Source organism: Bufo gargarizans, chromosome 5 (genome assembly GCF_014858855.1).
Source record: "Bufo gargarizans isolate SCDJY-AF-19 chromosome 5, ASM1485885v1, whole genome shotgun sequence".
Classification (NCBI taxonomy): Eukaryota; Metazoa; Chordata; class Amphibia; order Anura; family Bufonidae; genus Bufo; species Bufo gargarizans.
In genome coordinates, this window is record NC_058084.1 from 196,221,826 (window position 1) to 196,245,660 (window position 23,835).

At 43.8% G+C, this 23,835-nt stretch overlaps 1 protein-coding gene across 2 annotated transcripts in view; it reads left to right on the forward strand.

Annotated features, from left to right (window-relative positions):
* Nucleotides 1-23,835, forward strand: part of STAC (SH3 and cysteine rich domain) — a 453,395-nt gene that overhangs the window by 323,539 nt on the left and 106,021 nt on the right. The window contains exons 6-7 of one of the 2 annotated variants that reach the window (XM_044294399.1): nt 14,601-14,679; nt 21,821-21,888. In XM_044294399.1, coding sequence (XP_044150334.1) covers nt 14,601-14,679; nt 21,821-21,888 — 147 coding nt within the window. The remainder of the gene's footprint in view (nt 1-14,600; nt 14,680-21,820; nt 21,889-23,835) is intronic. The other variant, XM_044294400.1, reaches the window with a different exon arrangement.

A 23,835-nucleotide genomic window follows, 5' to 3' on the forward strand; every position in this document is an offset into this window, starting at 1 on the left:
CAAACCGGTCTGACTGGGTTCCGGCTGACTGGGAGTCCACACATGGTACCGTTATTAGGTTTCTGTGGGGAGATCTCCGTATCTCCCCTCCCAGGCATCCTACCACCCAACTATGAGCAGGAGCCTGTCCATCTTGGCCACAGGGTTTGCAAATATATATCTTGTTTATGCCTGTGATGGACGGGCAATTCATAATTCCTTATGAATCAACGATTTCATGATGTCTGATAGTTGCTTTTGTTCTGAGGAATGACTGCGAGACCCTGCAGGGAGGTTTTCCTGTAGGATTAGCTGGCCTTCGTGCTGCCTGGTTGAGGTGTGAATTTGTACGCATATGGCCTCCTTGAAGCCAGAGCCCCTCTGGAGTTCACTACCTCTGCTATCTGACAGCAGATGGCTGGAATGAAATCATGGCTGACATTAAACAATAATTCTATATTCCTCACACCTCCCCTGTTTAGAGGGAGCCAGGGGGAAGCACATTCCTGTGTTCTCCCATGTGCCCATCTGCACACTCTCCTTGCTCGGATAACCCGTCGCCGTTCCCGTGGCATTCCATCTTGTGGTGGATGGTAAGGTGGTGCGATAGGAGTGCAAGGCTCCCGTGTACCCACCTCCCATTTGTTCCTGACCAATGGAGTCACCCTGACTGAGCATGGCACCAAGGGTAAAATTAATGGCATCGGTCGGTACTACAAACGTCCGCGTGAAGTCGGCTGCTTGTAGTACTGGAAACCTGGAAATGGGCAGCCTTCAGAGCCCGGAAGGCTGTCTCGCAGTTGTTTGTCCAATCGACTGCGGAGGGCAGCTTCTTCTTGGTAAGGTCCGTCAAGGGCTTTGCCAGGCTACTATAGTGGGGGACGAACCTCCTATAGTACCCGGCGGTGCCCAGGAAGGACATCACTTGTTTCTTGGTTCTGGGGGTGCGCTAGGATGCAACGGCATCCACTTTCCCAGGCTCTGGCTTCATGCCCCCCCCCCTCCTACCCAGTGCCCCAGGTAGTGGACCTCGCTCATGCCCAGCTGGCCCTTTTCCGGCTTTACGGTCAAGCCTGCCTGCCGGATTCGCCCAAGCACCTGCCTCAGGTGCTCTAGATAATCCTCCCATGTGGGAATGAAAATGGCAATGTCATCCAGGTACGAGGCAACATACCCTTCAAGTCCCTTAAGCAGAGTGTTGACCATCCGCTGAAAGGTGGCAGGGGCATTCTTCATGCCAAACGGCATCAAAGTGGACTCCGAAGGGGGTGATAAAGGCAGAGCGTTCCCGCACCTCACAGGTCAGGAGAATCTGCCAATACCCCCGGCTCAGATCCATGATAGTCAGGTACTGGGCACAGACCAACTGATTGAGTAGGTTATCGATGCGTGGCATTGGGTAGGCATCAGTGACCGTGACAGTGTTGAGTCCCCTGTAGTCCATGCAGACTGGATGGTCCGGTCCTTCTTTGGGATGAGGACCACAGGCGAGGCCCAAGCGCTGTTGGATGCCTGGATGACCCTCAGCTTCAGCATCTCTTCGATCTCCTGGCACATGTGCTGCTGCACCTCCAAGGAAACCCAATTGGGGGTTGATCCCTGGTGTCCACGTGATGGACGGCCAACTCTATCTTTCCGGGCTTGTTGCTGAACAATTCCTGGAAGGGGTGAAGGGTGGCCCACACCTGGGACCGTTGGCCCTCCAAGAGCTGTTGGCTCACCTCCACATCCTCGATGGACCCACCCACCTTAACCTGGGCGAGCATGTCCAGGAGGGTCTCCTCCTCACCCTCTTCTGGAAGGTTGCATACAAGGAGGGCACATGCCTCCCTCTCATGATGTGCCTTCATCATATTCACGTGGAAGGCCTTCCGCCTTCCCCGAGAGTGGTCTAGGGTGACCAGGTATGTTACGGCATTGAGGCGCTGGTGCAAAAGGTTTGGACCTTTCCAGGACGCCTGGAGCTTGTCCTGGGGTACGGGGACCAGTACCCATACCGACTCTCCAGGGGTGGCTACATCTCCTTCCCAGGCCTCTTTCACCGGAGCGAAGGGCCCCCGCACACGTTGCCCGTACAGGAGCTTGAAGGGGGAGAACTCTGTGGAGGCCGGTGGGACCTCCCAGTAGGAGAACAGCAGGTTTGGGAGGTACCGCTCCCCATCACGCCCGTGGGAGTCAACCAACATCTTAAGCATCTGCTTCAAGGTGCCATTAAACTGTTTGCACAGGTCGTTGTTTATACATACAGGTAAAATATTGATTCTCACAGGGATCGTCTTATCATTAAGAGCCCTGCGAAATGCCAAAAACCATACTGATAGTGAATTATTGTGGTCACTATTCACACACAGTTGTATAAGTTATACTCTCAAGCGTAGAAGAAAATGCAGGCACATCAGCCAGAATGTTATTATTTTATGCTCCTCTTGTCTCGAGATAACACGATGAGTTAAGAAATTTGAGTTAAGAGCTGGAGTGCTAACCCTGCTCCATCTGTAGCTGCAAAAGGAAGTATACTCCAATAGTGAAGTCCTGTAGATGTATAAAAGCGTATAGATCATGTGAAACAAGCCTAGTGTTTACATGATTTATACGCTTTTATACATCTATGTTTGTGAGTATAATAAATATTTTAAGGGTGGAATTGCTTACATGACTTCCCTATTGGAGTATACTTCCTTTTGCAGCTACAAGAGGAGCATAAAATAATAACATTCTGGTTGATGTGCCTGCATTTTCTTCTACACTTGTGAGTACAACTTATACAACTGTGTGTGTGAATAGTGACCACAATACTTCACTATCAGTGCGGTTTTTGGCATTTCGCAGTGCTCTTATTAATAAGAAGATCCCTGTGAGAATTGATGTTTTACCTGTATGTATAAAGCTGGGTGGCTCTTGGAGAAAGTGGTTATCGAATGGACGACAAGGCTACCACTTCTGGGTACCGGGTGGCATAATCTACTACCATCAATATGAGGTGTTTCCCGGAGCTGCTGGGGATGGACAGCGGTCCAATCAGATCCACGGCCACCCTCCTGAAAGGCTCTTCAATTATGGGTTACCAGTGGGGATTTGGGGTGCGGCCCCGCCTTGTCCACCCGCTGGCAGGTGTCACATAAACGGTAGTAGGCAACCACATTGGCCCCCATCTTTGGCCAGTAGAAATGCTGACCTTTGTCTTAGTGACCCCTAGGTGTCCAGCCATCAGAATCTCATGAGCAACCCGCAACAACTCCATCCTGAACAGATAGAGTACCACGAGCTGTCGGTCCCTAGGCCACGCCTCCAGTGAGCCCTGCTGGACCGTGATCCAGTACAGCCATCCTTGGTCCTAGACCACCCGCTCGAGGTCTGAATCCGAGGGAGGCTGTACCGCATGCTCATTTAGCGCGTTCAGGCTGGAGTCCACCACTAACGCCGCCTGAAACCCCTGACCGAACGTGGCCAGAATAGATGAGACTTCCACGTCCTCTGTCAGGTTCCGGAACCTGTCTCCTGGCCTACATCTGACTTGGCAGCCACTTGGTCAGAAGGGGGATAGCCATCAGACCCCTGAGGGGCCCTAGGCCCCCAGCACTCCCACTGCGCTTGATAGCAGCTATTACCGCTGCCACCGCTGGTGCCTGCTTTCCCTTGGTTTCCGACCAAGTCGCCAGTCCAGATGGACTAACCTGGCCGTCTGACATCCCCGTTGTGGATGAACCTTGCACTGAGGCTTTACCTGGGTGCCCTACTTCTCCTGGGACAGCCCTGACCTCATTTGCATCATTCTCCTCCACAGCTGTCTGCCCCTTGCTTGTCCCCTCAGTAGCCACACCTGAGGGCAACAGGTTCCAGCATGCTTGCTGGCCACACCCTGGGGCCTCAGTACAGCTGGCATGAATGACCCCCTCCAGGACCATGGGGGAAGATGATGTGCCATGGGGGAAAGAAATATGACACAAATGGGGTAATGTAAAAAGGAGGGGGTGATGTGACATTGAGAGGGAGAAATTTGAGATGGAGGGGGAGAAATGTGACATGGAGGGGGAGAAATGTGACATTGAGGGGGAGTAATGTGAAATGGAGGGGACATTTCTCCCCCTCCATGTCACATTCTGACCCCTCCATGTGACATTCCTCCCCCTCCATGTCACATTTCACCCCCTCCATGTCACATTTCTCCCCTTCCATGTCACATTTCACCCCCTCATGTCACATTTCTCCGCCTCCATGTCACATTTCACCCCCTCCATGTCACATTTCTCCCCCTCCATGTCACATTTCACCCCCTCCATGTCATATTTCTCCCCCTCCATGTCACATTTCGCCCCCTCAATGTCACATTTCACTCCCTCAATATCACATTTCACCCCCCATGACACATTTCTCCCCTCCATGGCACATTTCCCCCTCCAATGTTACCTTCCCCTCTATTAATGTTGTGTAAAAAAACATTATGCTCACCTGGCTCTTGTTACTTCTGCAGCAGCTCTCCCTCTCCTCTGTGTGGTCCTGGTATCTTCTCTCTGGCTTCCCGACAAGTTTGAGGACCTTTCCCACTCAGCCAATCAGTGGCCGCAGCTGTGTCACATGTTTGGCTCAGCAGGAAATCAGGGGCCACAAAGAGAAGAACAGCCGAGGGCGGGCCGGTGGCACGCAAGTGATTTATTTAAAAAGTTTATTTTTCCGCCCCCCCTTGGCTCGACGTCTCTGCGCCCTAAGGCAGCCGCTTTGTCTGCCTTATTATAGCGCCGGTCCTGACCCCCTCCCCACTGAGGGGAGAAGCACACATTACATACCCCACCCCCACATTCCCATCAACAGACATGTAATGTACATTATCAGTACCAACATGGGAGGAACTGGCATCACAGTCTGGGGGATTGGACCTTGGGGTGTCAGCGGCCGCGTACTTGGACACAAGCTATTCCAAGTCCGTCCCCAGCTAAACACTGGCAGGGATATTTAAGGGTACTCCCACCTCCCTTACTCCTCGACCGGCGCCCCAGTCCAAATAGACTTGGCGAAGGGCAGCGCCGATTCTACTCCTCCTATCCCGGGGACAGTAAGGGATCTCCTGGGTAATAAATCTTGTAGTGCCACCAGTTCAGGCCATACCAGTGTCATCTCAGCGCCGGCGTCTCTAAGTCCCATGGCTATGGCCTGGCCCACGGTGACCGGTTGAAAATTGTCAAGGGACCTCCCACCACCCACACACAACTCAGTGGACGGTTTCCGGGTTATTGACTGGGACGGGTCCCTCGGGTGCTGGGGACACATAGCCTTGAAGTGTCCTGGCTGCTTACACAGGTGGCAAAGTTGGGGTTCCCCTACCAACGTGGAAAGTGAAGCAGGGCCCAGTGCCCACTTGAGTCTAGGGGAAGGGGTAGTAGGTGCAGCGTGCGTCTTACCCCCTCTCCAGCTAACAGGTTTCCAGGCCTCTGAAGTACTGTTGTTGGTGTACTCATCAGCCAGGGCTGCTGTTGCAGAGGCCCCTTTGGTTTCCGGTCACGGAGGTCCTGCTGGAGGTCCTCCAGGTAATTCCACAAAACTGCTCTGTGGTGATAAGCTCCTTCAGCTATTGGATGGTGGTGAACTCCAATCCCATGGTCCATTGGTCGACTGCTCTCAGCAAGGCCCGCATGTGACCGGCCAAGCTCTGGGTAGGACCCCGCTGCAAACTCTAGAGCATTTTCCAGCACGTATCAGGGGTTAAGTTGTACTACTGGACCAGAGCCTGCTTGATGTCCTCATAGCTCAGGATGGTCTTGCTGGGCAGGTACCTGAAGATTTCAAGGGCTTTCCCTCTGAGAAGTCGCATTAGGAATCTGACCCACTGGTCCTCCGGCAGCTGGTACTGATGGCAGGCCGTCTCAAACGCCAACAAAAAGGCATCCAGGTCCCTATCTCTGTCCATCAGGGGAAATTGCTCCACCCGTAGTTTTGGAATCTGGATCTCTGGAGACTCACATCGGGCTGGGGAGGGCTTTTGCCATTGGAGCTGGAGCATTTGCAGCTGGTGCTTGCGCTCGGCTAGCTCGCGATGCTCTGCACCCTCTGCTTGCTTGCGAAATTCTGCAGCTTGTTAATGACGTTCTGCAGCCTCTGCTTGCTCACAACATTCTGCAGCTGCCATGAGGGTCTAGTAGGCAGCCTTGTCTCCGGCCTGGAGACAGTACACGGCAGCTTTTAGGAGAGCAGCTGAGCCTGCCTGGCTGGAGGAATGGGCAGGTGGAGGGCACCCGCCCGCTGGCAACTGGCTCCTTGGGGAGCTTTGGCTGTGCTCCCCCACGCCTTGAAGAAAGTTGCCTTTCACTTCCTCTTGGCCCATTATCTCCCTGCCACCGCTCATAGCCTTGGCCATCTCCTTAGCCTTGCTTTTTGTGTTACTGGCCATCATTGCCACGGATGATCACAGACACAGACTGCAACCTAATAAACACACACCTTATTGTTTTTGCACTCAGACTGTCTAGTGTTGAGCTGATCCTAAGACTCCAGCGGCAAAGGCTACTGCTAGCAGTCTTTAGCGTCATTAATTAGTGACATTACTCCCTTCCAGAGGAGCAGGTAAGGTAAGCTTAGTACAGTTTACACAGTTGCCTCGTCTCCGTGTGGGCACAGAGAGGGAGAGGGTTAGAGACACTCGCTCACAACCCTGACAAGCTGAGAGAGCCTTTTCACTGCCCCAATGAAACCGTGCTTCCTCAGCATGGGCATACTGCCACCAGTTTCTCGTTTAATATAAGCCTGGTCCACTAACGGGATTATATAGTGTGAGAAACCTACCTGCAGTAGGGTATAACTATGCCGAAACATGGATGTGGGAATTTGTGATCGGGATACAGGACAGCACAAGATTACATTATACATTTAATCACTGTATGAGAATAAAAGGTTAAGGAACAAAAAGAAACCAATGTGGATAAATGGAACTGTAAAGAAAGCAATAAATGACAAAAAGAAAGCATATAAATCCCTAAAACAGGAGTGTAGCATTGAAGCACTGAAAAACTATAAGGAAAAAAATAGAACATGTAAAAAACTAATAAAAGCGGCCAAACTAGAGACTGAGAGATTAATTGCCAAAGAGAGTAAAACTAACCCTAAAATGTTCAATTATATAAATGTTAAAAAGTATAAATCTGAAGGTGTCGGCCCTTTAAAGAGTAATGAGGGGGGAGTCGCAGAGAGCGACGAGGAGAAAGCAAAGCTGTTAAATATTTTTTTTCTCCAATGTATTCACTGAGGAAAGTAAACTGTCAGATGACATGCAGAATGTAAAAATAAATTCCCTGTTAAAGGTGTCCTGTCTGACCCAGGAAGAAGTACATCAGCGACTTAAAAAGATTAAAATAGACAAATCGACAGGACTGGATGGCATACACCCCCGTATCCTAAGGGAATTAAGTAATGTCATAGCCAGACCCTTATTTCTGATATTTGCAGACTCTATACTGACAGGGAATGTCCCACAGGATTGGCGCATGGCAAATGTGGTGCCAATATTCAAAAAGGGTCCAAAAACAGAGCCTAGAAACTATAGGCCGGTAATTGTAACATCTGTTGTGGGTAAACTGTTTGAAGGTTTTCTGAGAGATGTTATCTTAGGGAATCTCAACGGAAATAAGCAAATAACGCCATATCAGCATGGCTTTGTGAGGGATCGGTCATATCAAACTAATTTAATCAGTTTCTGTGAGGAGGTAAGTTCTAGACTTGACAGCGGCGAATCAATGGATGTCGTATATCTGGACTTCTCCAAAGCATTTGACACTGTACCACATAAAAGGTTAGTATATAAAATGAGAATGCTCGGACTGGGAGAAAACGTCTGTATGTGGGTAAATAACTGGCTGAGTGATAGAAAGCAGAGGGTGGTTATTAACGTTACACACTCAGATTGGGTCACTGTCACTAGTGGGGTACCTCAGGGGTCAGTATTGGGCCCTATTCTCTTCAATATATTTATTAATGATCTTGTAGAAGGCTTGCATAGTAAAGTATCAATTTTCGCAGATGACACTAAACTGTGTAAAGTACATATACTGAAGAGGACAGTATACTACTACAGAGGGATCTGGATAGATTGGAGGCTTGGGCAGATAAGTGGCAGATGAGGTTTACCCCGACAAATGTAAAGTTATGCACATGGGAAGGAATAATGCAAGTCACCCGTAGATGCTAAATGGTAAAACACTCGGTAACATTGACATGGAAAAGGATCTAGGAATTTTAATAAACAGCAAACTAAGCTGCAAAAACCAGTGTCAGGCAGCTGCTGCCAAGGCCAATAAGATAATGGGTTGCATCAGAAGGGGCATAGATGCCCATGATAAGAATATAGTCCTACCACTTTACAAATCACTAGTCAGACCACACATGGAGTACTGTGTACAGTTCTGGGCTCCTGTAAACAAGGCAGACATAGCAGAGCTGGAGAGGGTCCAGAGTAGGGCAACTAAAGTAATAACTGGAATGGGGCAACTACAGTACCCTGAAAGATTATCAAAATTAGGGGATATCTAATTAATATGTATAAATATATCAGGGGTCAGTACAGAGATCTATCCCATCATCTATTTATCCCCAGGACTGTGACTGTGACGAGTGGACATCCTCTGTGTCTGGAGGAAAGAAGGTTTGTACACAAACATAGAAAAGGATTCTTTACGGTAAGAGCAGTGAGACTATGGAACTCTGCCTGAGGAGGTGGTGATGGTGAGTACAATAAAGGAATTCAAGAGGGGCCTGGATGTATTTCTGGAGTGTAATAATATTACAGGCTATAGCTACTAGAGAGGGGTCATTGATCCAGGGAGTTATTCTGATGCCTGATTGGTTTATGCCTGTGATGGATGGGCAATTAATAATTCCTTATGAATCGCCAGTTCCTTGATGTCTGATAGTTGCTTTTGTTCTGAGGAATGACTTAGAGCCCCTGCAGGGAGGTTTTCCTGTAGGATTAGCTGGCCTCCGTGCTGGCTGGTTGAGGTGTGAATTTGTACGCATGTGGCCTTCTTGAAGCCAGAACCCCTGTAGAGTTCACTACCTCTGTTATCTGCCAGCAGATGGTTGTAATGAGATCATGGCTGACATTAAACAATAATTCTATATTCCTCACAGGGACCTAAAAAAAAAATGGATGCAACATGGACATCACACCGACGTCACCCATGTTTTTATACAAACGGTCATGTGAATGCACCCTAATACCGCATACCCTGATTTCGATTTGTGGGAATCTGTGAATAACCTTTGTGTACCTCCATATAAAATCTGTTCCATGTAGACATACAGTATGGACCTATGTGTCCATCAACCGCCTTACTATCAGTCTCAAAACCATCCAAATAACACCTCATCTGCTAATTGCAACAGACATAAAGCAAGTATCATTTTGGTGGGTTGGAGAGTGAAAACAACTCTGCCAAACATTTTTTTTAATGATATTTTATTTTTTAGTATATGGTAGCATGATTAAGAACAAAAAAAATGTAAGAACATGCATGGATGAAAGAATAAATAAGTGGATTGGTACAAGACATACAGCGTCTCCTTCAATGGTTACCTGCACACCATCTCTCTTGTAGCAGTGGTGCAGTGTAATTACAGCTGTTCCTCCCTTTCAAGTGAACAGAATAGAAAGGAAGGTAAAATTACACTGCGCCACCGCTACAATGGAGACGGCATGCAGGTAAAAAACTAAGGGGAAGGAGTACCTTCAAAAAGCTGCCTGTCCCTTTCCAATCTAATATTCATGACTAGGGATGAGCGAACTCGAACTGTATAGTTCGGGTTCGTACCGAATTTTGGGGTGTCCGTGACACGGACCCGAACCCGGACATTTTCGTAAAAGTCCGGGTTCGGGTTCGGTGTTCGTCGCTTTCTTCGCGCTTTTGTGACGCTTTCTTGGCGCTTTTTGAAAGGCTGCAAAGCAGCCAATCAACAAGCGTCATACTACTTGCCCCAAGAGGCCATCACAGCCATGCCTACTATTGGCATGGCTGTGATTGGCCAGAGCACCATGTGACCCAGCCTCTATTTAAGCTGGAGTCACATAGCGCCGCCCGTCACTCTGCTCTGATTAGCGTAGGGAGAGGTTGCGGCTGCGACAGTAGGGCGAGATTAGGCAGATTAACTCCTCCAAAGGACTTGATTAACTGATCGATCTGCAGCTGTGGATCATTGAGCTGCTGATCCTCAATTGCTCACTGTTTTTAGGCTGCCCAGACCGTTTGTCAGTCACATTTTTCTGGGGTGATCGGCGGCCATTTTGTGTCTTGTGGTGCGCCAGCACAAGCTGCGACCAAGTGCATTTAACCCTCAATGGTGTGGTTGTTTTTTGGCTAAAGCCTACATCAGGGTGAAGCTGTCACACCAAGTGCATTTAACCAGCAATAGTCTGTTTATTTTTTGGCCATATACTACATCAGGGGCAAGCTGCGCCTGTCACCAAGTGCATTTAACCCTCAATGGTGCGTTTGTTTTTTGGCTAAAGCCTACATCAGGGTGAAGCTGTCACACCAAGTGCATTTAACCAGCAATAGTCCGTTTATTTTTTGGCCATATACTACATCAGGGGCAAGCTGCGCCCGTCACCAAGTGCATTTAACCCTCAGTAGTGTGGTTGGTCAAGCTATCACACCAAGTGCATTTAACCAGCAATAGTCTGTTCATTTTTTGGCCATATACTAAATCAGGGGCAAGCTGCGCCCGTCACCAAGTGCATTTAACCAGCAATAGTCTGTTCATTTTTTGGCCATATACTACATCAGGGGCAAGCTGCGCCCGTCACCAAGTGCATTTAACCCTCAGTAGTGTGGTTGGTCAAGCTGTGACACCAAGTGCATTTAACCAGCAATAGTCTGTTCATTTTTTGGCCATATACTACATCAGGGGCAAGCTGCGCCCATCACCAAGTGCATTTAACCAGCAATAGTGTGGTTATTTTTTGGCCATATCCCAGTCTAATTCTGTCACTAAATCCATACCGGTCACCCAGCGCCTAAATACTAGGCCTCAAATTTATATCCCGCTAAATCTCTCGTTACCGCTGTCCTGTTGTGGCTGGGAAAGTTATTTAGTGTCCGTCAAAGCACATTTTTTGTTCTGGGTTGAAATACAATTCCCAATTTAGCAATTTAAAAATTTAGTGGTTTCTGCTGTATCAGAGCTATTTGAAATCTATCCCTAAAAGGGTATATAATATTCAAGGTGCACATAGGGTCATTCAGAATAACTTCACACACCCGCTACTGTGCATTTCCAAGTCTAATTCTGTCACTAAACCCATACCTGTCACCCAGCGCCTAAATACTAGGCCTCAAATTCATATCCAGCTAAATCTGTCGTTAGTGCTGTAGCTGGGCGAGTTATTTAGTGTCCGTTCAAGCACATTTCTTGTTCTGGGTTGAAATACAATTCCCAATTTAGCAATTTCATAATTTAGTGGTTTCTGCTATATCAGAGCTATTTGAAATCTATCCCTAAAAGGGTAGATCATATTGAAGGTGCACATAGGGACATTCAGAATAACTTCACACACCCGCTACTGTGCATTTCCAAGTCTAATTCTGTCACTAAACCCATACCTGTCACCCAGCGCCTAAATACTAGGCCTCAAATTTATATCCAGCTAAATCTGTCCTTAGTGCTGTAGCTGGGCGAGTTATTTAGTGTCCGTTCAAGCACATTTCTTGTTCTGGGTTGAAATACAATTCCCAATTTAGCAATTTCATAATTTAGTGGTTTCTGCTATATCAGAGCTATTTGAAATCTATCCCTAAAAGGGTATATAATATTCAAGGTGCACATTGGGTCATTCAGAATAACTTCACACACACCCGCTACTGTGTATTTCTAAGTCTAATTCTGTCACTAAACCCATACCTGTCACCCAGCGCCTAAATACTAGGCCTCAAATTTATATCCTGCTAAATCTCTCGTTAACGCTGTCCTGTTGTGGCTGGGAAAGTTATTTAGTGTCCGTCAAAGCACATTTTTTGTTCTGGGTTGAAATACAATTCCCAATTTAGCAATTTCATAATTTAGTGGTTTCTGCTATATCAGAGCTATTTGAAATCTATCCCTAAAAGGGTATATAATATTCAAGGTGCACATTGGGTTATTCAGAATAACTTCACACACACCCGCTACTGTGTATTTCTAAGTCTAATTCTGTCACTAAACCCATACCTGTCACCCAGCGCCTAAATACTAGGCCTCAAATTTATATCCTGCTAAATCTCTCGTTAACGCTGTCCTGTTGTGGCTGGGAAAGTTATTTAGTGTCCGTCAAAGCACATTTTTTGTTCTGGGTTGAAATACAATTCCCAATTTAGCAATTTCATAATTTAGTGGTTTCTGCTATATCAGAGCTATTTGAAATCTATCCCTAAAAGGGTATATAATATTCAAGGTGCACATTGGGTCATTCAGAATAACTTCACACACACCCGCTACTGTGTATTTCTAAGTCTAATTCTGTCACTAAACCCATACCTGTCACCCAGCGCCTAAATACTAGGCCTCAAATTTATATCCTGCTAAATCTCTCGTTAACGCTGTCCTGTTGTGGCTGGGAAAGTTATTTAGTGTCCGTCAAAGCACATTTTTTGTTCTGGGTTGAAATACAATTCCCAATTTAGCAATTTCATAATTTAGTGGTTTCTGCTATATCAGAGCTATTTGAAATCTATCCCTAAAAGGGTATATAATATTCAAGGTGCACATTGGGTCATTCAGAATAACTTCACACACACACGCTTCTGTGCATTTCCAAGTCTAATTCTGTCACTAAATCCATACCGGTCACCCAGCGCCTAAATACTAGGCCTCAAATTTATATCCTGCTAAATCTCTCGTTAACGCTGTCCTGTTGTGGCTGGGAAAGTTATTTAGTGTCCGTCAAAGCACATTTTTTGTTCTGGGTTGAAATACAATTCCCAATTTAGCAATTTCATAATTTAGTGGTTTCTGCTATATCAGAGCTATTTGAAATCTATCCCTAAAAGGGTATATAATATTCAAGGTGCACATTGGGTCATTCAGAATAACTTCACACACACACGCTTCTGTGCATTTCCAAGTCTAATTCTGTCACTAAATCCATACCGGTCACCCAGCGCCTAAATACTAGGCCTCAAATTTATATCCCGCTGAATTTGAATACAATACATTGGGCCAAATAATATATTTGTTGTTGTGGTGAACCATAACAATGAGAAAAACATCTAGTAAGGGACGCGGACGTGGACATGGTCGTGGACATGGTCGGACATGGTGGGTGACGTGAAGCCTCATTCTCTGCTATGACATGCAGACTGATTCTCTGCTGTCATGAAGCCAGATTGTCTGTTACGGGACCTCTCTGCTCTGCCTGTGTGCTAGGCCTAAATATATGCCAATGGACTGTTGCAGTGGTGGGTGACGTGAAGCCTCATTCTCTGCTATGACATGCAGACTGATTCTCTGCTGACATGAAGCCAGATCGTCTGTTACGGGACCTCTCTGCTCTGCCTGTGTGCTAGGCCTAAATATATGCCAATGGACTGTTGCAGTGGTGGGTGACGTGAAGCCTCATTCTCTGCTATGACATGCAGACTGATTCTCTGCTGTCATGAAGCCAGATTGTCTGTTACGGGACCTCTCTGCTCTGCCTGTGTGCTAGGCCTAAATATATGCCAATGGACTGTTGCAGTGGTGGGTGACGTGAAGCCTCATTCTCTGCTATGACATGCAGACTGATTCTCTGCTGACATGAAGCCAGATCCTCTGTTACGGGACCTCTCTCCTCTGCCTGGGTGCTGGGCCTAAATTTATGAAAATGGACTCTTACAGTGGTGGGTGACGTGAAGCCTGATTCTCTGCTATGACATGAAGACTGATTCTCTGCTGACATGAAGCCAGATTGTCTGTTACGGGACCTCTCTCCTCTGCCTGGGTGCCGGGGCCTAAATATCTGAGAATGGACTGTTCCAGTGGTGGGTGACGGGAAGCCAGATTCTCTGCTATGGAACCTCTCTCCAATTGATTTTGGTTAATTTTTATTTATTTAATTTTTATTTTAATTAATTTCCCTATCCACATTTGTTTGCAGGGGATTTACCTACATGTTGCTGCCTTTTGCAGCCCTCTAGCTCTTTCCTGGGCTGTTTTACAGCCTTTTTAGTGCCGAAAAGTTCGGGTCCCCATTGACTTCAATGGGGTTCGGGTTCGGGACGAAGTTCGGATCGGGTTCGGATCCCGAACCCGAACATTTCCGGGATGTTCGGCCGAACTTCTCGAACCCGAACATCCAGGTGTTCGCTCAACTCTATTCATGACCTATCCATTCCCAAGGATAGGTTATTAATACATTTAGCCCAGACAACCCCTTTAATAGAAGGGTATCCTCTTTTCACAATCTCTTTCCTAAAGTGGAGAGCACACTACACGGGCAACCCATTGATTTGAATAGGCACTTTGTAATTCTTCACAATGCCTTCTTTATCTTTCATTGTTTACTTATTCCCTATTACTATGCATTTGTTTTTGTTCAATCTGCAGCAAATATGCAGATATTGTACATAGAAACAGCATATTATAATGCAGTGGTTATATTCTGTAGTAAAGTTTCTCTTGTTTTCTTGCAGACTACAGATTTAGTGGAAGTTCCTGAAGAAGGGGATAATCCATATTTGTTGGATATAGGCAGACAACGTAGTGATAGTGGTGAGTTTTTGTTTTCATTCTACATTTCAAATCACTTTAAAAAAATCACTCAATTATCATTTGGGCAATAATATCAGATACAGCTGTTATTCACTTTACTCAATGGCTTGCAGCTTTAGTATTAATGGGGCTGCTTCAGGAGAAGCAGCCCTCGGGATTTGGTATCGGGCTAAACCATGGAGCAGAGTGTAAGAGTCTGTACAATGTTTATTAATCTTCACCCTTATTATTAAGATGACCATACACGTGTGGGTACCTCTGGTCAAAATTACTGTTCCTCCAAAAGGCATAAAGTTAAAGGACATCTGTCAGCAGATTTGTACCTATGACACTGGCTGACCTGTTACATGTGCGCTTGGCAGCTGAAGGCATCTGTGTTGGTCCCATGTTCATATGTGCTTGCATTGCTGAGAAAAATTAAGTTTTAATATATGCACATTAGTCTCTAGAAGCATTGGCGTTACACCTAGATGTTTAGCTCTCTCTGTAACTGTCACACCCTCTGCACTTTGTCTAAAAGCCAAGCAGTAAAAACATTATAATTCTTGGCCCTGCCAATTAAAGTGCAGAGGGTGCTGCAGTTGCAGAGAAAGAGGACCCTTTAGGTCTAACAGCAACATCCCTGCTCCTCCTAGAGGCTCATTTGCATATATTAAAATAGTTTTTCTCAGCAATGCGGTCACATGAATATATTGGATCAAAATAGGTGCCTTCAGTTGCCAAGCGCACGTTCAACAAGTCAGCCAGTTTCATTAAGTACAAATCTTCTGGCAGATGTCCTTTAAAGATAAAACACACAAGATTGTAAGTAATATTAGTGCATTATTTTGGGTTTGTACAATTTTAAAGTGAAAAAAGAAAAGGAGTACGTTGCAAAAGTATGGGAACCCAAAGAAGATTCCAAAAACCAACAGCCATAGGTTTTTCTAAGCAGCTGCCTAACACTCTGAAAATAAAAATGGTGGAGGCCCACAAACCAGGAGAAGGCCAAAAGAAGACAGCAAAGCATTTTCAGGTTACCGTTTCCTCAAATCGAAATGTAATTAAGAAATTTCAGTTAACAGAGACAGTTGCTCGTCGGATTGCTATAGAGGACAATCAGAACCCCGACTTGACTGCAAAAGATTGACTCTGGAGTTGTGATACATTGTTCTACTGTTCAGCGACACCTGCACAAATATGACCTTCATGGAAGAGTCATCAGAAGAAAACCTCTCCTGCATCCTCACCACAAAATTCAGAGTCAGAAGCTTGCAAAAGAACATCTAAACAAGCCTGATGTAGTCTGGAAACAAGTCCAGTGGACTGATGAGGTTAAAATATTACTTTTTGGCCACAATGAGCAAAAGTATGTTTGGAGAAAAAAAGGCACAGAATTTCATGAAAAGATCACCTCTCCAGCTATTAATCTTGTTTTGGAGTTTTGTTGCTGCCAATGGCACGGGGAACATTTCATGTGTAGAGGGAAGAATGAATTCAATGACATTCCAGCAAGTTCTGCAAGCAAACATAACACCAACTGTAAAAAGGCTAAAGTAGAAAAGACGATGGCTTCTACAAATAGATAATGATCCTAAACACACCTCAAAATACACAATAGACTACCTCAAAAGGCACAAACTGAAGGTTGACCCCACACACACACACACACACACACACACACACACGGCATTACAGAGTTATCACACTTCCCAGGCAGTCTCACAGAAGTGGTTCCACTCCTAAACTATCACATAGCCCACACCAACATTCCATTAAACATCAACTCCACCTCAGGATTTATTCAATAACTCTTTTGTAATGAAGCAAATGATGGTTCTTCCGAACATTGTGTAAGTCATGCTCTCTTAGTGAAAAGACCACTGTATATAATTTCAGATAATTTTAGCATCCTTTCCCTCTACATCCCTCTGAAGGATGTTGCACTTGGCGAGCAGGTTATGTTAATGATTTTTCCATTCACAAGTTTCACATAAGGATCTAGACTACTTACTCTTGTGTCAGTATGAGTCTTGTTTGCCAGGAAAATTTCTTATTTCCATTACAAACAGTCTCCCACCTTAATGCTAAATTTGGCAGTTTGGCAAGTTAGTGTGCCAAAATAAAGTGATTAAAGAGGTAAGATGCTGCAGGACACTTTATTACTGTCACCTTTCTTTCTCTGAGATAAGGTATGAATTATATTTATGTGCTATGCACTATTTTATATTCTTTTATTTGTCCAAAGTTACATTTGTATTTAAAAAATATTACATTACATACAAAAAGTTAGCATAATAGTACAGAGGGTGTATACAGGGGTGGGAATAAAATTTTTAACAACAGGTTTCCTATTATGTGCATGATGCACACCACAGGAAACTATTCAGTCAACTATTATAATATTCCAAATACACTATGCATCAGTAATACTGTCTGTTCTTTTCCGAAGCAGAGTATGAATATAAATACATACATACCTTACCACACTCTACAAACCGGATTCCAAAAAAGTTGGGACACTAAACAAATTGTGAATAAAAACTGAATGCAATGATGTGGAGATGGCAAATGTCAATATTCTATTTGTAATAAAACGTAGATGACAGATCAAACGTTTAATCCGAGTAAATGTATCATTTTAAAGGAAAAATATGTTGATTCAAATTTTCACGGTGTCAACAAATCCCCAAAAAGTTGGGACAAGTAGCAATAAGAGGCTGGAAAAAGTAAATTTGAGCATAATGAGGAGCTGGAAGACCAATTAACACTAATTAGCTCAATTGGCAACATGTTTGGGTATAAAAAGAGCTTCTCGGAGTGGCAGTGTCTCTCAGAAGCCAAGATGGGTAGAGGATCACCAATTCCCACAATGTTGCACAGAAAGATAGTGGAGCAATATCAGAAAGGTGTTACCCAGCAAACAATTGCAAAGACTTTGCATCTATCATCATCAACTGTGCATAACATCATCCGAAGATTCTGAGAATCTGGAACAATCTCTGTGCGTAAGGGTCAAGGCCGTAAAACCATACTGGATGCCAGTGATCTCTGGGCCCTTAAACGACACTGCACCACAAACAGGAATGCTACTGTAAAGGAAATCACAGAATGGACTCAAGAATACTTCCAGAAACCATTGTCAGTGAACACAATCCACTGTGCCATCCGCCGTTGCCAGCTGAAACTCAACAGTGCAAAGAAGAAGCCATTTCTAAGCAAGATCCACAAGCTCAGGCGTTTTCTCTGGGCCAGGGATCATTTAAAATGGAGTGTGGCAAAATGGAAGACTGTTCTGTGGTTAGACGAGTCACAATTCAAAGTTCTTTTTGGAAATCTGGGACGCCATGTCATCCGGACCAAAGAGGACAAGGACAACACAAGTTGTTATCAACGCTCAGTTCAGAAGCCTGCATCTCTGATGGTATGGGGTTGCATGAGTGCGTGTGGCATGGGCAGCTTGCATGTCTGGAAAGGCACCATCAATGCAGAAAAATATATTCAGGTTCTAGAACAACATATGCTCCCATCCAGACGTCATCTCTTTCAGGGAAGACCCTGTATTTTTCAACAAGATAATGCCAGACCACATTCTGCATCAATCACAACATCATGGCTGCGTAGGAGAAGGATCCGGGTACTGAAATGGCCAGTCTGCAGTCCAGATCTTTCACCTATAGAGAACATTTGGTGCATCATAAAGAGGAAGGTGCAACAAAGAAGGCCCAAGACGATTGAACAGTTAGAGGCCTGTATTACACATGAATGGGCGAGTATTCCTATTTCTATATTTCTAAACTTGAGAAACTGGTCTCCTCGGTCCCCAGATGTCTGTTGAGTGTTGTAAGAAGAAGGGGAGATCCCACACAGTGGTGAAAATGGCCTTGTCCCAACTTTTTGGGGATTTGTTGACACCATGAAATTCTTTTTCCCTTGAAATGGTACATTTTCTCAGTTTCAACTTTTGTTCCGTGATTTATGTTCTATTCTGAATAAAATATTAGAAGTTGGCACCTCCACATAATTGCATTCAGTTTTTATTCACGATTTGTATAGTGTCCCAACTTTGGAATCCGGTTTGTACTTACTTCTAGACACATAGGGCCTGCTTTATCATTATTGTATGTCAGTTTTTTGGCGTGTTCATGACTTTTTAAACACTACTTGCACAAAAATATTTGCGCAAGGGGAGTTCTTCCACTGCCTTTAGCACTTTCCCAGAAAGGGGATGTGGTAATGTCAGAGAGGGGACAGGGATGGCCCATTACATTTACTGTACATTCTTTTACGCCAGTTCTTTGGTATAGGAGATTCAAATCTATGTCAGTTTAGGTGCTGGGACTGCAGAAGGCTGCGCCTAATTTATGACAAGCTCAAAGCCTCGTCATAAATTAGGTGTAGCCTCTCGCAGTGCATGGGGTTAATATACACTTGTGTACACCACCAGTGTATGATAAATCAGGCCCATAGTGTATGTTTAGCACATTGTTCCATAGCCAGAACCAGGCTCAGTACATAAATACAGAAAAATAACTGAGCTCAAGTCATAACATAAATATAGTACATGAACAAAGTTCATTATGTAGATAATACTTTACCAAAAACAAACTCATTACATAAATAGAATACCACAACCAAGATCAATTGCACAGTCAGTTTAACCCATGATATATAGGTTTCAACGACATGAAACTATAGCTTCCATTATATTCCATTATAGCTTCCATATGAACAATGATAAAGTATAATGAGAGTTGCTGTTTCATAATATAGATTAGTGCCAGGCATGATAGCTACAATGACTTTAGTGCTAATGTATTCAGCGTATGAGATCAAGAAACAAATATATCAATGCATTTTGGGGTTGAAAAACCCTCTTCAGATAAGTGCAACATAACAAAGTATATCTACATCAGTATAAATAGGTAATAAGACTAAACACCAACCCATCCAACTCATGGAGGGAGGGCGTCAGTCAAAATTAAAGATTTGTGCCTCTGGTTATTTTTCTGCTGATTTTCTCTTTAGATTTAGAGTGTTGTAATACTAAATGGTTCTCGTTCGATTTGGATGTTCCTTCCTTTGGGTGTTCCATCTGTGTTAAAATCAGTCGTTGTTCTAAAAGATTCAGCTGTGGAATTCATAGATAGATTGGAAGAGGACTGACCTGTGGGTAACTTCAAAAGATGATGTATCTGGGCTTATGATAGTGGTATATGCTGTTTTCAGAGACTCTTCCAATAAATTGGAAGGAGATAATGGCAATGTGAGTGAATAAATATAAAGGGTTCCATGTTGTATCCAGCCATTGTTCACGGTACAGTGGTTTTTCGGACACATTTGCTCTGAAATGCTTGGAGTATTGTAAGACATGGTTAATATATGCTGGAATTGTTGTGGCCTGTAAATTCATCACTACAATACTACTCTACATGGTGTTCTGCCTTTTTTTGTTCTCTACACTAATTCAATGTACATAGTTGAATTTACAATAATCAATGACATTGAATGTTTCACAGATACCATTTTTACCAGTTAGACTTCCCTTCCTGACTTACCTCTGCAGAATTTTCCAATGTTTTCTTTAGATCCTCACTCTTACAGTCTGTATACAAATACAAAATCCTTGCTGTTTGTACCAATAAGACCCCCCACAGAGAGGACAGACACAACAGACTGTGGTAATGTGGATCTGTGGCAATGGAGACTGCATACAAGTGCTGTTGCTCTTTAGCCACATTCTCACCCTCTTCTCTGTACTTCATGTCTCCTCATGAACTCCATTCCTACAGATATTCAGCTGAAGATTTTATCAGCTGTATTCAGGAACCCCGACAAGTAGAGAGCAGAGAGGAGGATGAGGCAGCAGCTCTCTCTCTCTCAGAGAAGAGGGAGAGAATGTGGCTAAAGAGCAGCAGCACTTGTATGCAGTCTCCATTACCACAGATCCACATTACCACAGTCTGTTGTGTCTGTCCTCTCTGTACTTCATGTCTCCTCATGAACTCCTTTCCTACAGAGATTCAGCTGAAGTTCTTATCATCTGTATTCAGGGAAATAATCCCTGACAAGTAGGAGAGAAGGGTGAGGCACTTCTTTATATTCATTTTCTGAAGTAACTTGTCCTCCTGTGTGATTAGGACAGGTTTTCTGTGTACTAATACGACGACAGCCATTTTATTTCTCCTAATGATTGCTCCCTAGACAAAATGAGCCATTGTAACTAATAATTAATATTGACTAATAACTAATATATTTATAATAAAGTAATATTTAGATACAGTATTTTATTTTTCTTAATTCCCTGAGAACCCTTTTAATGCAAATATAGGCTTGATCTATAAAGAGTTATAAGGCAGTAATGTGTACACCTGGCTCCCAACATGGTGCTTTCATTTCACATAACTGTGTCTAATGAGATCCCAAATAGGTTTGATACCATTGGCCCAATTTCAGTGCTGGTCCCTGGCTCCTGGAATTTCAACTTCCATGTTTGCTCTAACACAGTTAACCCTTTCAACCCGGGCCAGTTTTCAACTTCCTGCCCAGGCCATTTTTTGCAAATCTGACATGTGTCCCTTTATGTGGTAATAACTTTAAAACACTTTTACTTATCCAGGCCATTCTGAGATTGTTTTCTCATCACATATTGTACTTCAGGACAGTGGTAAAATGTATTTTTATTTATAAAAAATTACCAAATTTAACAAAAATGAGAAAAAATTCCAAATTTCCAGATTTCAATTTCTCTACTTTTATAATAGATAGTAATAACTCAAAAAATAGTTATTACTTTACATTCTCCATATGTCTACTTCATGTTTGGATCATTTTGTGAATGCTATTTTATTTTTTGGGGACATTAAAAGGCTTAGAAGTTTAGAAGCACATCTTAATATTTTTCTGAAAATTTCCAAAACCCACCTTTTATGGACCAGTTTAGGTCTGAAGTCACTTTGTGAGGATTACATAATATAACCCTAAAAAAATTGCCCCATTTTAGAAACTACACCCCTCAAGGTATTCAAAACTGATTTTCCAAACTTTGTTAACTCTCTAGGTGTTCCACAAGAATTAATGGAAAATGGAGATGAAATTTCACTTTTTTGGCAGATTTTCATTTCTGTACTTTCTAGTTAATAACAATCATCTTTATTTTCAGTTTTTAGCTACTTAGAAAATGGCACAGAAAATACAAATGATGAACAACAGAGAGGAGTCGACTCAACGGTACTCATTTATTGATATTTATAAATTGTATGCATAGCAGTTTCGATAGTTAAATACTATGTACATCTTCTGGGGCTTTTTGTATTGCATTTTACTCATTGTGTGGTAAAAATCAATTCTTCTTTTGATCTTTATTTAAAAAAATGGATTCGTACTGTCACAATAGGATAACCGTTTGTCTAGTTGTGTGAATCATGTTTTTACTTTCGTCTAATAAACCTTATCTCTAAATTACTAAAGGGTCATAAACATTTATTTAAGCCACATTCTTATCAGTAAGATAAGAAATGAGCTATAATGAGTATTTAGGAGATCAGTCAGCTCAGCTGTCTGGTGGAACAAAGTAAAAATTCAGAGCCTTGTACCAGAGAAACTCAAGCCTGCACAGAGAAAATTGTTCACATTTTAAAAAAAAGACCAATGAAAAAAATATTTTTAGCCCAAAATGAGTAAAGTGCAATCATTTAAAAAAAGAATTGCCCCGAAGTTAGTGAAAATTCATGGCTATTCATGTCAATTCATGTCATCAAAATTAAGAGCAAAAAGTGTCCTGGTTGGAAGAAACATAAAAGTCAGTTTTAATTTTTCGAGCAATTAGAAAATTTATATTGCGTTGCTGTATGACATTTTAGGGAAAAATTATTGCAAATGAAAAGTAGAAGCATTCTCTGTAGAAATCAATCAGACTGCTACTTTCGAAATAATTATATCTGCAATCTGATTGGGTGTTACTATAGGCAGTGCCTCCACCTTTCACTCGGACTTGTGTTGATATTTTCTCCTACATACAGGTCCTTCTAAAAAAATTAGCATATTGTGAAAAGGTCATTATTTTCTGTAATGTACTGATAAACATTAGACTTTCATATATTTTAGATTTATTACACACAACTGAAGTAGTTCAAGCCTTTTATTGTTTTAATATTGATGATTTTGACATACAGCTCATGAAAACCCAAAATTCCTATCTCAAAAAATTTGCATATTTCATCCGACCAATAAAAGAAAAGTGTTTTAAATACAAAAAAGTCAACCTTTAAATAATTATGTTCAGTTATGCACTCAATACTTGGTCGGGAATCCTTTTGCAGAAATGACTGCTTCAATGCGGCGTGGCATGGAGGCAATCAGCCTGTGGCACTGCTGAGGTGTTATGGAGGCCCAGGATGCTTTGATAGCGGCCTTAAGCTCATCCAGAGTGTTGGGTCTTGCGTCTCTCAACTTTTTCTTCCCAATATCCTACAGATTCTTTATGGGGTTCAGGTCAGGAGAGTTGGCAGGCCAATTGAGCACAGTGATACCATGGTCAGTAAACCATTTACCAGTGGTTTTGGCACTGTGAGCAGGTGCCAGGTCGTGCTGAAAAATGAAATCTTCATCTCCATAAAGCTTTTCAGCAGATGGAAGCATGAAGTGCTCCAAAATCTCCTGATAGCTAGCTGCATTGACCCTGCCCTTGATAAAACACAGTGGACCAACACCAGCAGCTGACATGGCACCCCAGACCATCACTGACTGTGGGTACTTGACACTGGACTTCAGGCATTTTGGTATTTCCCTCTCCCCAGTCTTCCTCCAGACTCTGGCACCTTGATTTCCGAATGACATGCACAATTTGCTTTCATCCGAAAAAAGTACTGCTTCTCTGTAGCCCAGGTCAGGCGCTTCTGCCGCTGTTTCTGGTTCAAAAGTGGCTTGACCTGGGGAATGCGGCACCTGTAGCCCATTTCCTGCACACGCCTGCACACGGTTGCTCTGGATGTTTCTACTCCAGACTCAGTCCACTGCTTCCGCAGGTCCTCCAAGGTCTGGAATCGGTCCTTCTCCACAATCTTCCTCAGGGTCCGGTCACCTCTTCTCGTTGTGCAGCGTTTTCTGCCACACTTTTTCCTTCCCACAGACTTCCCACTGAGGTGCCTTGATACAGCACTCTGGGAACAGCCTATT